General features: G+C 43.7%; 1 protein-coding gene across 4 annotated transcripts in view; it reads left to right on the top strand.

Moving 5' to 3' along the window:
* znf385c (zinc finger protein 385C) overlaps positions 1-19,336 on the top strand; it is a 151,679-nt gene that overhangs the window by 39,771 nt on the left and 92,572 nt on the right. For 3 of the 4 annotated variants that reach the window (XM_082529675.1, XM_082529673.1, XM_082529674.1), the window contains exon 2: positions 17,888-18,217. In XM_082529675.1, the coding sequence (XP_082385801.1) occupies positions 17,890-18,217 (328 nt within the window). In that variant the 5' untranslated portion in view covers positions 17,888-17,889. Of the gene's footprint in view, positions 1-17,887; positions 18,218-19,336 lie in introns of those variants that run through there. The other variant, XM_082529677.1, reaches the window with a different exon arrangement.

The raw sequence follows: 19,336 nt of genomic DNA, 5'->3' as shown, positions 1-19,336 counted from the left end.
TTGAGTTGATTTAAATATGTAAGATTTAAGATTAGTGTTCAGTTAGTTACTGATAAGCCACGCTTATCACCCACCCACAGTGTCAAGCATCAAAGAAAACAAAGTCATTGTGGTATATTTTCCGATGTTATGGCCTATAGTTTAAGTTTGCATTTATTAAAATAGAAGCGTCCTATTAAGATATAAGTTAAAAAAATGTTTGTTTCTATTTCAAGTAAATAGCAGATGCAATTCTGGTTATCTAGTAAATTTACTGAGAAGACATCTGTCATTTGACACGCTATCTGTGGTTTTTGTCTGAGCTTTAGTTTATTTCTGATTAAAATAACTGTCACTTACTTTACCTCTTTAACTTAAAGTCTTCAATTACCTGTCACCAAAAGCCTAATATCACCACTTTCCTTATCTGTAAACAATCTCATAAATAGTAGCCTCTGCGTGTGCCTTCTTATTCTTGCCAATCAAATCCTCCTGGGCTTTTCTAAGCAACTTGGTCCTCCTGCTTTTAAAAGGCTGTCAGTATGTTGATTTCTCTATAGAGGTTTAGCATGTGATTGATGAGCAGCAGTTGTCTTAGTCACTGACACTAAGACAGTGATGGAGAGGGTGCTTGATCCTCACCATTATCCCAAAATACATTAGGAAACAGATATATAACCAGCAGTGAAATGTCTGTGCAGCCATAAAGAGCATGCACTAACGAGGGCTGAATAATTGATATGGTGATAAGACTATTTTCCTAGTGGACTCATTCCAGCAGTTAAGGCTGTTGTGGAGGTAACAGCAGCATGTTTTGTTATTAATAGTCCCGTAATTATGAGTGGCAACCTGATTGATTCACTTCACTTCCTGTGAGAGCATTTGACGAGGCGCGCACATCATAGAACATCATACACAATTGTGCAGTTGCGCTTTCTCACGCGCACATTTCGTCATTTTATTTTAGGCAACCTCCCTCTTGCTCGGCGTTGAAAGTGTCAGCTACATAATTACCCTAGTTTAACAGTGTTAATAGGTTCCTGGGGGTCTTTTACATGCTGATAGAAAAGGGGAAGATGTGCCAGCAAGTGCAAGGAGGGAGGGGGGAAGGATGTGTGTGCTATTGCATGTAGGTGTGTGTTATGTAGAAATACAGGTGGTACTTTTAGCACTACATTGTTTCATTACAGTCATACATGCCAGAAAGTTTTTCCTCATGAGCCTTTTCCTCCCTTAACCTTCACACTTAAGACAGGAAACTGGCTACATGCCCAAAGGCACAACCAGGCCCCAAAAGCAGTCACGTGTGCTGTGCTAAGTGAAAGGCACAAGACGTGATGCTTGGCTTTTCGCAGACAGCTTTGGTCATAGAGCAGCGAGGAATTTTAAGGGGCAACTTAATTGGCTCGCGGAGTTCGAAGGTTGCAGTCGTTTGTCTTTTTTGTCAGCAGTGCAGTTTAATTTTCTTTTGCTTTTTCCAAACGGGCTAAAACACAGTGTCAAGTACAAACTGTCTAAGTGTTTGCACAGAAGTGTGTGCATGCAATTGCAATGCATCAGCCACGGCATAACCACAGTAGCTACCCATGATCTTGGCTGTAAAAGACTGTCTGTGATCCAGGTACCACGCAGAGGTTACTAATAGCTGATTTACAGATTTACGATGGTGAATGTGTCTATTCATCTGTTTGGCTGTTCATCATCTCTGCCTGTACTTATGGACTTGTTTGGAAAGACTCCAAGCATAGATTACAGTATGTGTGTAGTCTTTCTGTAGGTGCCTGAAGGTTAACAAAGCCAATACACTTCCCTATAAAAGTTTTGGCATGGATAATACTTGCATTACAGGAGCGCGCGCAGTGTCATGCACCCTCCACCCGCACTCCTGCAGCGCTTCATCTCTGCTTTGGCTTTTGGAGTGCAGGGGCAGCAGAGTACGGCCTCTGTCTGATTGCTCACAGCAAGGATGCCACATTGTGAACACAGGCTCTACCACTTGCTCACATGCAATAGACGCATAGTCTTGATTAGAATTTCTGGCTTATTTATGCAGTATATGCACAGGGCAGCATATGAACACAGGAAACTGTGCAAATGTTAGCATATGTGGATGGATTTGTTCTTTTTTTTGTCACTGCAGTTCTCAGATAAAATGGACAATGGGTCTTGATGCATTCTCAATCATCCACATAAGTAAATCTCCAAAAGTTTATTCTGTTCATCTGGATGTAGCGTTTTGTGGGAGAAACGTTTCGTCACTCATAATAATAATGGATTGCATTTATATAGCGCTTTTCGGGGCCCTCAAAGCGCTTTACAATACCACTATTCATTCACTCTCACATTCACACACTGGTGAAGGCAGCTACAGTTGTAGCCACAGCTGCCCTGGGGCAGACTGACAGAGGTGAGGCTGCTATATCGCGCCATCGGCCCCTCTGGCCTCTGGCTATCACCAGTAGGCGGTAGGTGAAGTGTCTTGCCCAAGGACACAACGACCGAGACTGTCCAAGCCGGGGTTCAAACCGGCAACCTTCTGATTACAAGACAAACACCCAACTCCTGAGCCACGATCGCCCCTCATCCAAGGGACTTCTTCAGTCTCAGCTGACTGCAGGTTTCCCCAATCTTATAAACAGCATAATGACTGAAACCAGCCCACTGAAGAAACAATGGGCTGGGAGGTCAGTTCCTCTCTAATTATGCAAATTCTCATGACCATTGATCAACAACCACTGATCAAAGCCCACTGATCAATGGCCATGAGTACCATTCACAGAGACTTGGGGAATGGCTGCAATCACAGCATTGTAAGATGGTGACAGATGTACCCTTAGGCCCCTCCTTGATTCAGAGATGGTCTTTCCCAATGGACATAATGATGTTATAATAGATTACTGCTTGCAAATGTGTTAAAGTTACATGATCAAAGAGATGTAACAGAGGCAAGTGTAAGCTATAAGAGACAAACTGCTATGAGTGAGTATTGACAAGGATGTAAATATTGTATCAAAGCCATTCGTGATATTTTTTGACAGAGAGATGTGTTTCATTGGAGCTCTATAGCTGTGTTAATGTGTTTAAACATTCCTTTGAACCTAGAAGTATTCAGTATTTTTAATCAATTGCTCACCTCTTACTTATTATTCTCTGCCCTGGCTATATACTGCTGAAAGGAAAGTCAAGAAACTCAAGAAACTAATGTATAAAATGATTGAGCTGTATTTATTTTCATTAAATGTTAACCACTGCAAAGCTAACTTGTTAAATTATTAAGTCTCAAGGTAAAGCCAAAGATGTGAATGAGTGAGGCCTATTTTAAGAGGTCAGTCTTATGTTTTCAGATTTATTATTAAAATAAAGTCAAAAAGGAAACCACAATTCTAGGTTTATTTGCAGCATTGACCCTTATAGGATGAGTATGTGGAGAGAAGTGTGAATTCTAAAAGAAGGCCCCAGCCACGCAGGCCTAGAGATCATTCAGCCCCCCTGATGGTGACTGGGTGTTAAGGAAAAATGTGTATTCCCTGATCAGTTGCCAAGAGGCTGTTGACTGTTGCTAGGTGAAATTTGTCAAAAAGAGGTATACAGTGCTCTGCCAACAATTTCCTGCTTGCTTTGGTTGCTACCAGGTTACCACTGAAGAAGTTGACTTCAGAGACAATTTGCCTTTAAAATAAAACTTGTGGCTTACTGCTGGTACAGACACATTTCAAAAGACAGAACTTTATTTTGAAGGCTAATGTTCTGTTTCTCGCGTTTCACTATCGCTGAGCCAGTACTTGGCAAATGCTTTCACACAAGTGTTGGCAGACTCTGATAGTTTGGCACTTGCCCAGCACCACACAGTACGCAGATAGTGGTGGTTAGCGGGTGAACACAGCGAGGCTGCTAGATGTGACCTTGCATTTAAGAGGTGTCTACTATAAAGAAATATTTGCTCCAACAAATCTATAATAATATAACCTGGTTATTGGTTTGTCTGTTTCGCTAGTTTGTTTGCAGGATTACTCCAAAAATTATGGATGACAGTGAATGAAAATGAAAAAATTTAGACTTGGACCAAACTACAGGCAGATTATGCTCATTGTCATTGCACTTTGGTGTTGTTTTCACATCATCCAGCTCCCATCCATCTCTGTATTCTGGTACACTGCCAAGCTAGAGGCATGTGTATGAGAGGTTTGGTTTCTACATGCATGGGGCATAAAAATCTGTACGGAGGGATATTATTGAACCAGAAGAAAACTTTGTAGAAAACTGTAAACCAACCACAATTGCTTTGTTTCCTATTCTGACTTCTTTTATTCCTTGTATTCCAGGACATCTATTGTTTAGAAGTAGCGAATCAATTTTAAATATATAATTTACAGGACTATGTATATGTCATAGTTCATTTTTTAACATACATTCATCGATGTATATTAAATGTAAATAACAAATATTAAAAGATATAATCCTGGTCTTGTGAAAAAATAATTGACTTAATAATTTCAGCCTTAGCAAAGGTGAGTTTTCCAAAGTTTTCCATGCATTTTTCAGAATTTGTGACAATTCTGGCTACTAAAAGTTAAAGTTAGTGTTCTACGGGCATCAAACCATCTGCTACCAGACTCCTTGCCCTTCTGTACTGTATGTATCGCCTCTAATAATCTCTGTCTTTGTGTGTCCCCTTGAGTAACATGGCAACATAAATAACAAGTGCTCTTAGTTCTAGGTATGTAATCCTGGGAGTGCCACAGTGACGGATGGATGCAGGAGTAGCTCATTGGCAAGGACAACTTGCACGCCAGCATCAACACCATAGCTGATCCCTGGATAATACAGTTGGATAGTCTTGAATAACACACACACACACACACACACACACACACACACACACACACACACAGAGATAGACATGTGCAGCTAAATCAGTCTCACTTACCACATGCTGAAACAGCATGTCAAACTGAAGTAGCAGTGGCCTTTATCTCCCTTTATCAGGACACCTTTGCATTTCTTCTATCTTCAGAAACCCCTTCCTGTTGCACTGATGTGTCTGTATGTGTCCATTCAGACATATGTGGAAAAGTGGAAATGTTTAGTTTTATGTGGTCCACCTCATTTGAAATAACAGAACTTCTGTTATTTCTTAGGGTGGATTCTGCATCGGAACAAATACCTGTTTCCTGTATAACTTTTAAAAGCATAAAATAGTCAAAAGCATCACTAAATTAGATTTGTTTACATCAGAGAAGGCAGTTTTGTCAGTGTTTCTCCCTACATGTGAGGAAACCTAACTCAGCTCTCTTGCTTCTAATGAATGTCCTCCTACAGAACTAATGTCATTAACAACAGGTAGGGATGAGGCTAATGCAATCAAATCCTCTCAGTGATTACAACTACCATCAGCCAGCCCCGCATCACACCAATGAGAAGAAGCGGCTCATTAGGAATGCTTGTAAACAATACACCACGGGCTTCAAAGAAGCCTCCTCCCTAAAAGCTATCAGCAAAAAGAGGCAGCAATAAAAAATAGAGAGGAATATGAGATGGTTTTAATCCAGCAGTTTAAAGTCTAGTTCTTCTTGTTGTTTGCTTATTTTGTTTATTACTTTCTAATTTTGAAAGCATTTCTACAGTGGAAAAGTGGCTGCGGCGGGATGAGACTCAGGTTTCAACTGCGTCTGTACACTGCTCGCTGGGGAAACAGGTTGGCAGGTTTGATGCATGATGTTTGTATATGCTGTAGGTGTGGCCACTAAAGGTAACATATAGAGATTCTCATGACAATTGATAATGAAGAAAAATGAAATTTATAGAAAACATTGTGTCAAAATCACCTGTTTTTTCAGTTACATATTATATGGTTTGGATTATTAACCTTAATCTGTTATGAGTAAATTAAAGTAAATGTCTTAATTTTTAATAATTAATAACACACCTTCATGATTAACAGTCGCAAGGCTACATTCATATGAGAAATATTTGGATTTAAACATCCCTTTTGTTTTATCATAAGTTTGATTCATGAGCTTAAATCAAAGCATCACTTAGTTTTTAAACAGACACCACGCCTGTATTTAGCTGGATTGATTATCTTTTTCCCTATTAATATATACAAACATAAATTAGATAGGAACGTCTTGTTCTGGTAAAGGAAAAGAAGTTTACATTTGAACAACTCTCAGACGTTTGTGGTTACATAACATCAAAATAATCAAAACGTGTTCAACCAGCGTAATTCAAATAATATTTCAGGGTTCAGCACCTTTTTTACACCTTTATAAAAATGTGTTTAAACTTGATGACAGATGAAAGCTTGTGTGGAGCTGCAGCAAAAGATGAACATGATCCCTTTAATACGTTGCCAACAGGAGCCTGTAACAGCCTTCCTCTTTCTCTGCCAGCTAAGTCTGAATCTGTTCAGGTCATTCTTGTCTAAAAACTGTGTGGTCAAAATACCATCCATCCATCCATCCATCTTCATCCGCTTATCCGAGGTCGGGTCGCGGGGGTAGCAGCCTAAGCAAAGAGGTCCAGACCTCCCTCTCCCCAGCCACCTCCTCCAGCTTGTCCGGGGGAATACCAAGGCGTTCCCAGGCCAGCCGAGAGATATAATCTCTCCAGCGTGTCCTGGGTCTGCCCCGGGGCCTCCTCCCGGTGGGACATGCCTGGAACACCTCGCCCAGGAGGCGCCCAGGGGGCATCCTTGCCAGATGCCCGAACCACCTCAGCTGGCTCCTTTCGATGTGGAGCAGCAGCTGCTCTACTCTAAGCCCCTCCCGGATGGCCGAACTTCTCACCCTATCTCTAAGGGAGAGGCCAGCCACCCTTCGGAGGAAGCTCATTTCCGCCGCTTGTATCCGCGATCTCGTTCTTTCGGTCACTACCCACAGCTCGTGGCCATAGGTGAGGGTAGGGACGTAGATCGACCGGTAAATTGAGAGCTTCGCTTTTACACTCAGCTCCCTCTTCACCACGACTGACCGGTGCAGCGTCCGCATTACTGCAGCCGCAGCCCCAATCCGTCTGTCGATCTCCAGCTCCCTTCTCCCATCACTCGCGAACAAGACCCCGAGATACTTGAACTCCTCCACTTGGGGCAGGAACTCATCCCCGACCCGGAGTGGGCACTCCACCCTTTTCCGGCTGAGAACCATGGCCTCAGATTTGGAGGTGCTGATCCTCATTCCCGCTGCGTTACACTCGGCTGCGAACCGCTCCAGTGCGAGCTGGAGGCCCTCACCCGATGAAGCCAACAGAACCACATCATCCGCAAAAATCAGAGATGAGATTCTGAGGCCACCAAAGCGAAAGCCCTCCGCCACTTGGCTGCGCCTAGAAATCCTGTCCATAAAAATTATGAACAGAACCGGAGACAAAGGGCAGCCTTGGCGGAGCCCATCACCCACCAGGAACGAGTCCGACTTATTGCCGGCAATGCGAACCAAGCTCTTGCAACGGTTGTATAGGGATTGAATGGCCCGTAGCAATGGGCCAGACACCCCATACTCGCGCAACACCTCCCACAGGACGCCCCGAGGGACACGGTCGAATGCCTTCTCCAGGTCCACAAAACACATGTAGACTGGTTGGGCAAACTCCCATGCACCCTCAAGTATCCTCGAGAGGACAAAGAGCTGGTCCAGTGTTCCGCGACCAGGACGAAAACCGCATTGTTCCTCCTGTATCCGAGGTTCGACTAGCGGACGAACCCTCCTCTCCAGCACCCTGGCATAGACTTTCCCGGGGAGGCTGAGGAGTGTGATCCCCCTGTAGTTGGAACACACCCTCCGGTCCCCCTTCTTGAAGATGGGGACCACCACCCCGGTCTGCCAGTCCACAGGTACTGCCCCTGATCTCCACGCAACATTGCAGAGACGTGTCAACCAAGACAGCCCTACAACGTCCAGAGCCTTCAGGAACTCGGGGCGGACCTCATCGACACCAGGGGCTCTGCCACCAAGGAGTTGTTTAACTGCCTCAGTGACCTCGCCCCCGGAAATCGGTGGGTCACACCCCTCATCCCCAGACTCTGCTTCCTCCCCGGAAGACGTGTCAGTGGGATTAAGGAGGTCCTCGAAGTATTCCTTCCACCGCCCGACAATTTTCTCAGTCGACGTCAACAGCGCTCCGCCAGCACTATACACAGTGCAGGTAGAGCACCGCTTTCCCCTCCTGAGACGCCTGACGGTTTGCCAGAATCTCTTCGAGGCAGTCCGAAAGTCTTTTTCCATGGCCTCTCCGAACTCCTCCCACACCCGAGTTTTTGCTTCAGCCACTGCCCGAGCCGCATTCCGCTTGGCCTGTCGATACCTGTCGGCTGCCTCCGGAGTCCCACAGGCTAACCAAGCCCGATAGGCCTCCTTCTTCAGCCTGGTGGCTCCCTTCACCTCTGGTGTCCACCATTTGGTTCGGGGATTACCACCACGGCAGGCACCAACCACCTTGCGGCCGCAGCTCAATGCAGCAGCTTCGGCAATGGAGACGCTGAACATGGTCCATTCGGACTCAATGTCCCCAGTCTCCCTCGGAATGCTGTTGAAGCTCTGCCGGAGGTGTGCGTTGAAGATCTCGCGGACTGGGGCCTCTGCTAGACGTTCCCAGCACACCCTCACTGCGCGTTTAGGTGCACCAGGTCTGTCCAGCGTCCTCCCCCGCCACCTGATCCAACTCACCACCAGGTGGTGATCAGTTGACAGCTCAGCCCCTCTCTTTACCCGAGTGTCCAGAACATATGGTCGCAGGTCTGGTGATACGATTACAAAATCGATCATCGACCTACGGCCTAGAGCATCCTGGTGCCACGTGCACTTATGGACACTCTTATGTTCGAACAGGGTGTTCGTTATGGCCAAACTGTGATTAGCACAGAAGTCCAATAACAAAGCACCGCTCGGGTTCAGATCAGGGAGGCCGTTCCTCCCAATCACGCCCCTCCAGGTCTCGCTGTCGTTACCCACGTGAGCATTGAAGTCTCCCAGCAGGACAACAGAGTCTCCAGGTGGAGCACCTTCCAGCACCCCCCCCAGGGACTCTAAGAAGGCTGGGTACTCCGAACTGCCACTCGGCGCATAAGCGCAGATGACAGTCAGGACCCGTTCCCCGACCCTAAGGCGCAGGGAACAAACCCTCTCGTCCACCGGGAAAAACCCCAACGTACCGGCAGCAAGCCGAGGGGATATAAGAATACCCACCCCAGCCCGCCGCCTCTCACCAGGGGCAACTCCAGACTGAGACAGAGTCCAGCCCCTCTCCAGGAGACTGGTTCCAGAGCCCAGACAATGCGTAGAGGTGAGCCCAACTATATCTAGCCGGTACCTCTCAACCTCACGCACCAACTCAGGCTCCTTCCCCACCAGAGAGGTGACATTCCATGTCCCTATTGCCAGTCTTGGCAGCCGGGGGTCGGTCCGCCAGGGCCTCCGCTCCTGGCCGCCACCCGGCTCACAATGCACCCGACCCCTATGGCGCCTCCTGCGGGTGGTGGGCCTGCGGGAGGATGGGCCCATGTCTCCTCTTCGGGCTGTGCCCGGCCGGGCCCCATGGACTAAGGCCCGGCCACCAGACGCTCGCCCTCGGGCACCCTCCCCGGGCCTGGCTCCAGGGCGGGGCCCCGGTAACCCTATCCCGGGCAGGGTAAACTGTTCCCTCGATATTCTTTTCATGGGGGTCTTCTGAATGGTCAAAATACCATGGATTCCTTAATTATACATAACACTGTGAGAGAACGTCTGCTCCACATAGTTTCTTTCGCTCTTAAAGAGAAACAGATCAGAGGCCATCCCTAGCCACAACTGCCTTCTGATTCACTTTTTTTTTAAAGAGCTTACAATCATCTACCCACTTTAAAAATATATTAGTGGAATAACAAGTTTACACAGATGGAGGACTGTGTGTTTGCGTATTTGTTTTTGTGGGTGCAGGAATGTGCAGGCATAAAAAGGAAGTTAAAAAGGCTGTACTTAATTTCAGCTGCATGCAGTAGAGTGATGAACTGCACCTGTGCCCAACTTGCACCCTTCTTCCTTCTCTCCTATGTCCTATAGGCAGTCTTTTTCCTCCCATTCATCAGTCATGCTATCTGGGCTAGAAATGCTTCCCTGCTTCCCCCTCTATGTGAAAAACTCTGTAAACTATCTGGGGAATTGCATGTTTTTCTTTGAAAATGTGAGAGTTTGGCATTTAAGTATCGGAACATATTAGCTGATAATTGCATTAGTGTCTTGAGAAAGTCATACAGGGCACATCATCCTTACTTGCAGGATTAGAGTTTCTTATCTGAAAGCAAAAATCCATACACTCTCTCTGCAAAATCTGTGGCCTGTCAGATCTGAATAAATCCATTTCCCCAGACATCTGTCAGAGCACACTGCATTATCTGAATCTTGCTGGTTGTGGATTGCTGGTAAAGCAGATGGTTGTACATTTTTGTAATTATTAGTTAGAATGAGTGAAAAAAGGACAGTCAAATTTTTCCCTTTTAGAGGGTGGACTGCTTTTTCTGGCATAATTTGCAGTGAAAGTGAGTGAAGGGGAAGCCAGCACCAGTCAGTACTAATAAATCTGAGTGATTCTCTCAGTCATGCATGTTCAAGCCAGCGGTGGCAAATGTCCTTGATGTTATTTTTAAATCTGGTCATCAGAATACCTCTGCAGATACGCCAAACACCACAGGCATGGCTCACAAACCGCCAGCGTTTTGTGTCGCACCTCAGCCAACAGATGCCCTGTGGGATGAAGATGACTAGCCATTAAGAAATTAATTAGATTTATTCCTGGCTGGAAATGACTTCAGCAGTGCCTCTCCCAAATATTGCTGTTGCTTTCACAACGGCTCATAACTGTCAGGGGATTGTGTTGTTTAGCTCTTACAGATTGTGTTAGATGTTTGCTGAAGCACACAGACACAAACTGACAAGAGGTTGGTGGCACGAGCCAAAGCAGATTGTAAAATAATCACCTCTTAGATAGGAGGTGAACAAAGTCACATCTTAAATCTGGACTCCAGGAGAGTTAAGTTTGTGTCTCCCCATCTGCATTTCTGTGGATTTGTGCATCTGGTTGATTGAGCAGTGTGTGTGTAAGTGTGTGCATATGTTGTAACTGTGGCTGAGTCTGGGTTTGTCCATGTCTAAGTATATCTAGTGTTGTATGGAAACTTTCCCAGTGTCTGTGTTTACTCCTGCTGGGCAGTTCCCCAGCTGAGTTTGTGGTCAAATGTGAATAAGGCGAATATGCGCCTGTTTTCCTGCATCGGCTAACTTTGGAACACTTGAGGTAGACGGATGTTTGAACAGTAGTGTAAAAACTGGACTGGTCTGTTTTTTTGCGGTCGAGAAATAAATGGGCCACACTAGATGGAGTCAGCGTATTCAGTGCGGTGGTTGTGTGCCTTTTGAAAACTGTAAAAGCTGGTGTTTGGCATCAGTTTCACCTGCTATGCTTGACCGAGTGCATGACAGTAACTCTGGAAGGGAACTGTGTCATTGAATAATAAGAGTTGAAAAGCACAAGGCACAGAACTTGTTCTTGCGAGGTAATAAATACAAGGCAAAACTCGGTGGAAAAGAAGCGAGTGAACAATCGTACAATGCAAAATCTTTATTTGTCAGGGTTGTAACAGATGAGTATCTGATGCTTTATAGCTGCACAAATCAAAAATACCAAGTTGCATCCTTTATTGAACTTTAACAGTTTTCAAAACAGCAGTGTGCATACAGCTGCAAACTGGTGAGCAGATGTTTCTTCTCATCCTTTGATCGACGTGGAACTAAATAACTCCTACATGCTCATCTTTACGGCTCCATTCATTCCACCTTTTCTACGTTCCTCTCTCGAGCACCGTTTTGAAGTACTAACATTTCTGAGTGAAATCTCAATGAAAGGATTAAATTCCACTTGAGCTCTGTTAGGAAAAGCTGTAGATTACCCTCTCCATTGTGTAGTTTTCTTTTTTGTTTAATAGTGCACACAATTCACGTTTATTTCCACTGTGACTTAATGTATCTGGCTTATTCGGCGCGCATAATTTAACGAAAGGGGGGTAACAATCCATATAGGATGTCACGCTCATATAGTCTTTTTGACATGTTGCTATAAAATCCCCCCAAAGCACGAAAAGAGAAAACTGACTTTTTCTTACATCCTAAAACAATACGAAAGTCATCCATCACTGTACATCCAAAAACATAAATTTTAATTTTGCTCATGTTCCTGTAAGCTTGAACACAGTCTGATTCAACAAACAAGGATGAGAATGTGTATTTCACATAACTTGAAACCATCCGGCACATATTAATAGCTGCTTCCTGGGGGATGTGTCTTTGAGATGCAGAAAGAGAAAAGTTAAGACAAAGATTGACTGACTGTTTGAAAGATAAAACCATGTAAAGTAAAACAGAATAAGAGATAAAAAGAAAAAAAGGAAACTCCAGTTTTTGTTGGTTGCTATAAAGTTTGCATATTACTGTTTGAAACTTCTGTTTATGCTACAAAAAAGAGGTGCTTCTGTGGTTACCAAAGAGTACATGGAAATGTTGTGAAGTAGATGAGGTAACACAACGAAAAGGAAATCCTAATTTGGCAAGATGTGTATTTGTCATGGTCCTGGGTCGTGCGACCCAGTGTTTTGTGTTTAGTCTATTTTGATGTTTATTGATTGTTTAGGTTCATTAAGTTAGTCCAGCCATCTGTATATACCACCCTTGCATTACGTCTCCCTTGCCCTTCGTGTGTTCATGTCTGTGTGTCTTGTACTGTCAAGTTCATGCTGTCAGTTATGTCACCTCCCCCTGTACTACGTCTCCCCGGTTCATGTCTCATGTTTCCTGTTTTACTTTGAAGGCCTGCATTCACTGTCAGTGTATTCAGTTTCACTCCTCCTGTCCTGTCGTTAAGTTCATGTGTGTCAGCTGCGTTCCCATGTGTGGCCACTTCCCCTGATCATTCCTCATGTGTATTTAGTCTCTGTGTTTCATGTAGTCTGCGTCGCGTCGTCTGTGTTCCCACCCTCCATGTTTCCATGCCCGGTCTGTTGTATTCATAGCCTTACCATAGTTCATTCCCAGTTTAGGTTTCTGTTTAGTTATTGCTTTTGAGCTGCCCTTATTCTTGTTTGTTTCTCTTGCGTTACCAGCCACAATAAAAGGCTCGCTTTTGTTTAAAGTTTACTCCCGTGTCACTCGTGTCTGCACCTGAGTCCTCCACGCACTCTCCACACGGTCTGCCCCGGCGGTCCGTGACAGTATTAGGATATTTGCTTAAGTCTCATAAAACAAGACTGAAATAACTAGTGTTATGCAGATCCTTATTTTTAATGAAACAACCAGCTCCTTAGACCAGACACAGACTTGTGTCATTTGTAACACATGAATGCAAATTTGAAACTTTGGGTTTTCTCACTTTGCTTATCTCTCTCCCACCAGCCGCTTACAGGAAATTGTTTTTTTTTTTCATACTGTTGACAAGCGCTTGAGCACAGAGGCTCACCGGATTGTTGCGGTAGGTTGTTTACACTGCAATAGAAATGGTCTGCTTTGAAAAACTTTTAAAAGCAAGCAAATGTACAAGCGGTTTAATTTACAAGACGGTTCAAATGACAAGAAGTAAACATGATAATTGGTCTTTATGAAGTTCTGCTCGGTGGAGATACATCACAAGAAAGCTTGTAAACTGTTACCACATCCCATATCTTTCACAAAGGCTATGACAGACATGATATGTCTTAGCTTGTCATTTTGGATATCTTATAATATAAATATCTTTAATGCTGTTAACCTCATGTAACCGCATGTAAACCTTGTAGGTTTTAATAAGAAATCAGATTTTGTCCTGTCCAAGTTCTCTTTTGAGGTGTAACTGATCCCCCACTGATGGGATCAGCGTGATGCTGTATAAATAATTATACATATAATATAATAAATTTCCCCTGTTTTTTTTCTTTTTTGCAAACAAACACACATTCATTGCCAAACAAACACACACACACAAACAGAGTGAACAAATGCCCTCCCTGTGCGCTCCCAAAGAACTGCTGCAAACAGAGATTAGAGAAAACACATCAATTCATGTGCCAGTGCTCTTTATTTACTCTCGGGCTTGGGTTTGGGGTGATAGGGACTGCAAACACTCTGTCCTAGCTTTCGACTACTGAACTAGCCATACAACAGTTGAGGTTTCTTTCTCAGTAAGCACTGCACTGATTCCTGTATAATTACACTCATTAGAGGACCGCAGCCTGGACTTTACATAATCAACATTGATGTGCTGGGCACAAAGACATGGACCTCAGGCCCGTTCTGTAGTTGCAGTAATGACAATACAGTCATCATGACAGTAATGATACTTTGATGATGCCAATTATACAAGAGACTTTGTTCTGTCTTTACCAATCTCTCCTCACTCTTTCCATGTGTTTCTTTCTGCCTCCCTGGCACCACTGACCTCTATAATAAATGCTCTGTGCTTTAGTTGATTGTCAGGAGGATTTTGATCCTTCCCCATCTGAAATGCATCAGACAGGGAAATAGATTATCCCCTTCTGCAGTCATTTTGCTTACAGTCCTTGCTGTCAGGATTGCTTTATGCAAGAAATCTGGGCTATTGATATTTTGTATCCAATTATTTAGACAGGAGTCTTTTTCTTCTACTTCATTTCCTTTTATTTTTTTAATCTCCTCTTACCCAGTGAATGCACGACATCTCCGCATATGTGTGTGTGTGTTGTAGCTGCTTTAATGCTTGTTAGCTTGATTAGATTATTTTCATTTTTTTTTCAGTTGTGTTTGTTGCGTTGCTAAGATGAGTCCATGTGGTTTTGACAGCAGATTCAATATATATTTTATAAATTTTAAATGCTTGTGTTTAGTTTGCAATTTCTGCATGTTTGATGAATTGCTGCCCTTTACTAAAAAAAAAAAACTGAGGTCAGCATATGTTTGTGTTTGTGTGTGCAACTGTACACATGCATGGTTTGTGTATAGCCATGCCTGTACATGCATGTCTGTCTCATGGCAGTTTGAACTGGATGTGGAACATGTAACTTGCATGCAAATCTCTGCTTCCAATTGGCTTCACTTGTTGTCAGTATTCCCCTCTCATCAGGGTGATTTAAGAGCTGCTAACTGCCATGCAGTGTTTGCGCCGGTCCATCTGGAAGCCAGTTTCTGCCTGAACCAGAATGCCCCCATGCCAACTGGCCACAGAGGATGGGTGGGGGAGCTGTCTGAGGTGGGCCAGTGGCTGGTTTAAGCTGGGGAAAGTGCAACAGTATTTCAGGATCAGCGAGCAGCGGACGTAAGATCGTAAATAGAGTTTTTATTGCTGAGCTGCTATGCTGGGTGAGCCTCAGTCTTTCAGCAAGATCGTAGCAGTGATTGATGTTTCCAATGTGCCGAGGGAGGAGGCTGTGCAGCGTGGGGGTGCATCAGACAGCGGAAACGGCGGACATGGCAAGGCTGGCAGAGCCTCCTGCCCTCCCTCATTTCCCCAGGGTTACCCCCTGACAATCTCCTGTCCTGTGTCAGCCTACAGATCTCTGTGTGGACACGGCATGGACTCTTGTCCCACACAGCTTCTACCTTGAGCTGGAAGTGTCTTTAAAGTCACTGCAGGATATTCAGTACAAACAGACTCACATACTCACTGTTGAAAAAGCTGGAGAAACCTTTTGGTCCTGGTGCTGCTGTTCATGAAAGTAGCTGGTTCTGTCCATTGTCCTGTATCATAACATTGACAGAGAAGTAAGGGACACCGGTGAGTGTTGTTAGAAGTGAATTCCTTGAACAACCCTGTATGTACTTAAAAGCACGAGACAATCTGCAGCCCTGTTTTTCCAAATATAGATGCACTGAAAAGCTTAAGAGCATGCAGCCTAGAGATTCCGGGTTTCTTCTTCTATTTTAGTAACACAACAAAGCTGACTGAATTAGCTGTGAAAATCTGTGTAAGATCAAAATTACGCAGTTAAATGAAAATCTCACTTTTATAACATACACAGAGAATTTCAAACATTTCTAAATAAAAAAAACTGTCTTACGTACATCAGTCTTACGTGTGTCAAATCCCTATATAAAGGTTTTCTTCATAGCTGTATAACCAGATGACTCATGTTCAAAATGTAGATAGTGTAGCAGGTAGAAATACGTTCCTTCTGTGAGCTTGGCCATTTTTATGTGTCATGCTACATACATTTCCACTGAAGCTCTAAAGTTAACTTTATTCACATAAAATAAAAAATAATTTTTAACATACAGATCTGTGCTACACTGGTCTCTATGGTAACAGTCATGCCTGCATGATCTGAAAGCATGGTCTGCATAAGGTCACAATCTACCTTTGCAGAATTGTCCGGCTGAAAAAAAATAAATGTATATATGAATGTTAGGATTCTTTAATGGTCTGTAAGGAAATATCTTTTGCAAGGGTGCAATATGCTCTCTATGTGTTCTGCATGTCTTCACTAAGGTTCTTGTTTTTACAACCTTGCTAATTTAGGGTGACTAGTTGAGTTGTCTGGCAGGAGTGAGAAGGTTGCGTGGTTAAGGACTACAGAGATTTTTTTTCATTCAGTGCCAGAGAGCAGCATTGCTCAAAGCTTTTGAGAAAACATCTGATGGAGCCTCTTGAGTGCTCCCAGATTGGCAATGTGAATAGCAGCTTTCATGGAGGCTGCTTGCTCTAATGTGTTTTTGAGTACTGTGTGTGTGTGTGTGTGTGTTTGCTCACATTTGTGTGTCCTTGTGTGAGCATTTTCTCTTAATGCTTGTATGTACGTATGTGTCATAGGTTCAACTTTACTCTCTGCGTATGTGTGTTTGGTGCATGTGTTTGAGCAGTTTGGTTGTTTACATAAATAACTTGAGGCGGAGGCAAAAAAGCCAGCAGCAGAAATGCACAGCTGGGTGTGTTTCAGGGACATTTTACAGTGGTGATGGCTCAATCCTTCACAGAGCTACAGTAGAGCTACCTTTTCATTTATTTATGTGGAGTGGATGCATATGAAACAAATAGCTCTTATTTTCAACTGCTTTCTTCAGAGAATCTTAATTGTCTCTTTCAATATTTTTGGCCTGCTTATCTTCAGCAGACACATTTACAGAAGTCTCTTTATCCATTTGTACATAGTTCTGGTAAATAAAGTGTTTAATATCCCATATACTTCTATATTTCCTAAAGCTGCTGATGTTGAAGAAATACTGTAGGTTGTATAGTTTATAGTTTTTTCCCCCTATATGCACCTGTTTGTTCCATGCACAGTTACTTGAAGATCCTGCATAGAGGCGGCATGGTTTCCACTGCAGCATTTTGGCTTGCAGGGGGGGACAGATAGCACTCTGCCATGGAGTCATCCTAAGTGAAATAGCTTGACATAGGAGCCTTACTGTTCCTCTGAGAGTCACACTGCAGCACTCTGTCTCCCCCAAGTGGTACTTCCTTGCACCCCGGACCTCCACCATATGAACAACAGCTGACAGTGTGATCATGCTTGCACTTGTGCCCAGCATTTCTTTTCACACTTTCCTAATCTCTTCATAAATGTCCAAATAAACATCCATATGAACAGCATCATCTTTTTGGGCTCTTCATAAATGTTTTTTGTTTTTATACACGTGTCACTGTTCAGAGGGTATTTGATTCCACACACTCCTTGACACTTTAGGAATCAAGGGTATTTTTGCAGTTGTCCTCTGCAGCTATCAGGTTTTAAGAGAGTTTTCCTTGCTGGATGGGCCAGGCCAGACCAGACTGTGATAAGTTATTCCATAATGTTTTACACATCTTCTCTAGCCTTCCTCAGAAAGAAAAGGAGGATCCAATGTTTCCTTGGGTTTTGTGTGTATGTAATTGCTAGCCTCTAAGGGTACTTTCTTCCAGTTTGTATTAAACATCTTCTCCATCTTGCTCTTTTCTTCTACCACAGGTATGAAACGTCCGTTCAGCCCGTCGTTGCTGCCAACAATCGAGCTGGACAAAAGGACGGGCAGCACTGAGCTGGTAGTGCAAATGGACAGCGAGCTTTCCTGCAGCATAGGGGATGAGGGCGTACGACCAGATGAGCAATCACCAGGGGGCGCCTTGCATTCTACGCTCTGCAGACCAAAAAGGGAGAGGAAGCAACGAAGCTACACATTGTGTGATGTGTGCAACATACAGCTGAATTCAGCTGTACAGGCCCAGATTCACTACAATGGCAAATCCCACCAAAAGAGACTCAAGCAAGTCAGCAATGGCAAGATACCAAACAACGCAGGTAGGTCTTAAGCGCTGCTTGACTGACCATTTGTTTAAAGTTGCAAAATAAGATATACATGCAGAAAAGTGGATAAAGTCTTTAACTGGATTTTTATAACAGTGTCCAGCACAAGGGTCATGCAGCTTAACAGAATCCCACACACTGTTCACAGCACACTGTCACAAGTTCCTCGTGCCATTCCTCTGTATTTGTGTTGAATAGAAGTTAAACAAATTGGATTCTATTTGGTGAAATGTGTTCAGACACAGCCTTGGGCTGAAGACACAAACACACGCACGGACACAGTAGCATACAAGTAGAGCAGAGCTGAGTGAAGTTAGAAAACAAGAAGCTAATTAAGTGCTGCTTGTGTTTGATGGTTGTGTTCCTGGAAGTGAGGCGGCTGGAGTGAAGTTGGACATTTTTTCATTCTAGTCACAGTCTTGTTTAGAGCTCTGCTGCAGGGAAATCAGTCTCTCAGTTAAATTTGACGTGTTCACACTTTCATTCGCTTCTTTGCTCTGTCTCCAGCCTCGGCAAAAGACGTACATGCGACCAAAACATGTATGCAGACTCATTTATCTCAATAAAAAGAAAATACACAGGGCATTGTGCAAAAGTCTGTCACCTTCGTTTCTTTATAATTTGCCAGGAAAATAGGAAATAGGTTTATTTATTTATTAAAAACATGGAAATAAGAATGGAAATGCAGTATTAATGTGGAAAAAAAAGAGTTGGTACAATGCTTAGAGACTTGAACATCAATATTTGGTATGAGTACATTTATTCTTCAATACAAGCCGAACTCTCTTAGGAAAGGTTTCTTTTAATTTCTTTAAGTAATCTCCAGGAATAGTTCTCCAGGATCCATGGGATGAAATTAGATTCATATTTACTTTTGACAAGATCCCCATCATCATTCGCTGAAACGAAGCCCCGCATTATGACAGAGCCTCTACTGTGCAGATGGCTGTAGATGCTCTTGTGTAATTTGGCATACCTCAGTCTTTTCTCCCAGTGTCCTTTCCTTAAGAATGACTTCTTGACAGACACACTTACACTGAGGCTGTTTCTGATCAGACTTCAGCAAACAGTAGATGAATCAACTAAAGGGCCAAGTGCATCTCTCCGATCCTC

The sequence above is a fragment of the Aulonocara stuartgranti genome (assembly GCF_965226115.1).
Source record: "Aulonocara stuartgranti genome assembly, chromosome: 4".
In the NCBI taxonomy this organism is placed as follows: Eukaryota; Metazoa; Chordata; class Actinopteri; order Cichliformes; family Cichlidae; genus Aulonocara; species Aulonocara stuartgranti.
Note: the sequence above shows the minus strand (reverse complement) of the source record. Positions and strands in the feature narration are given on the sequence as shown.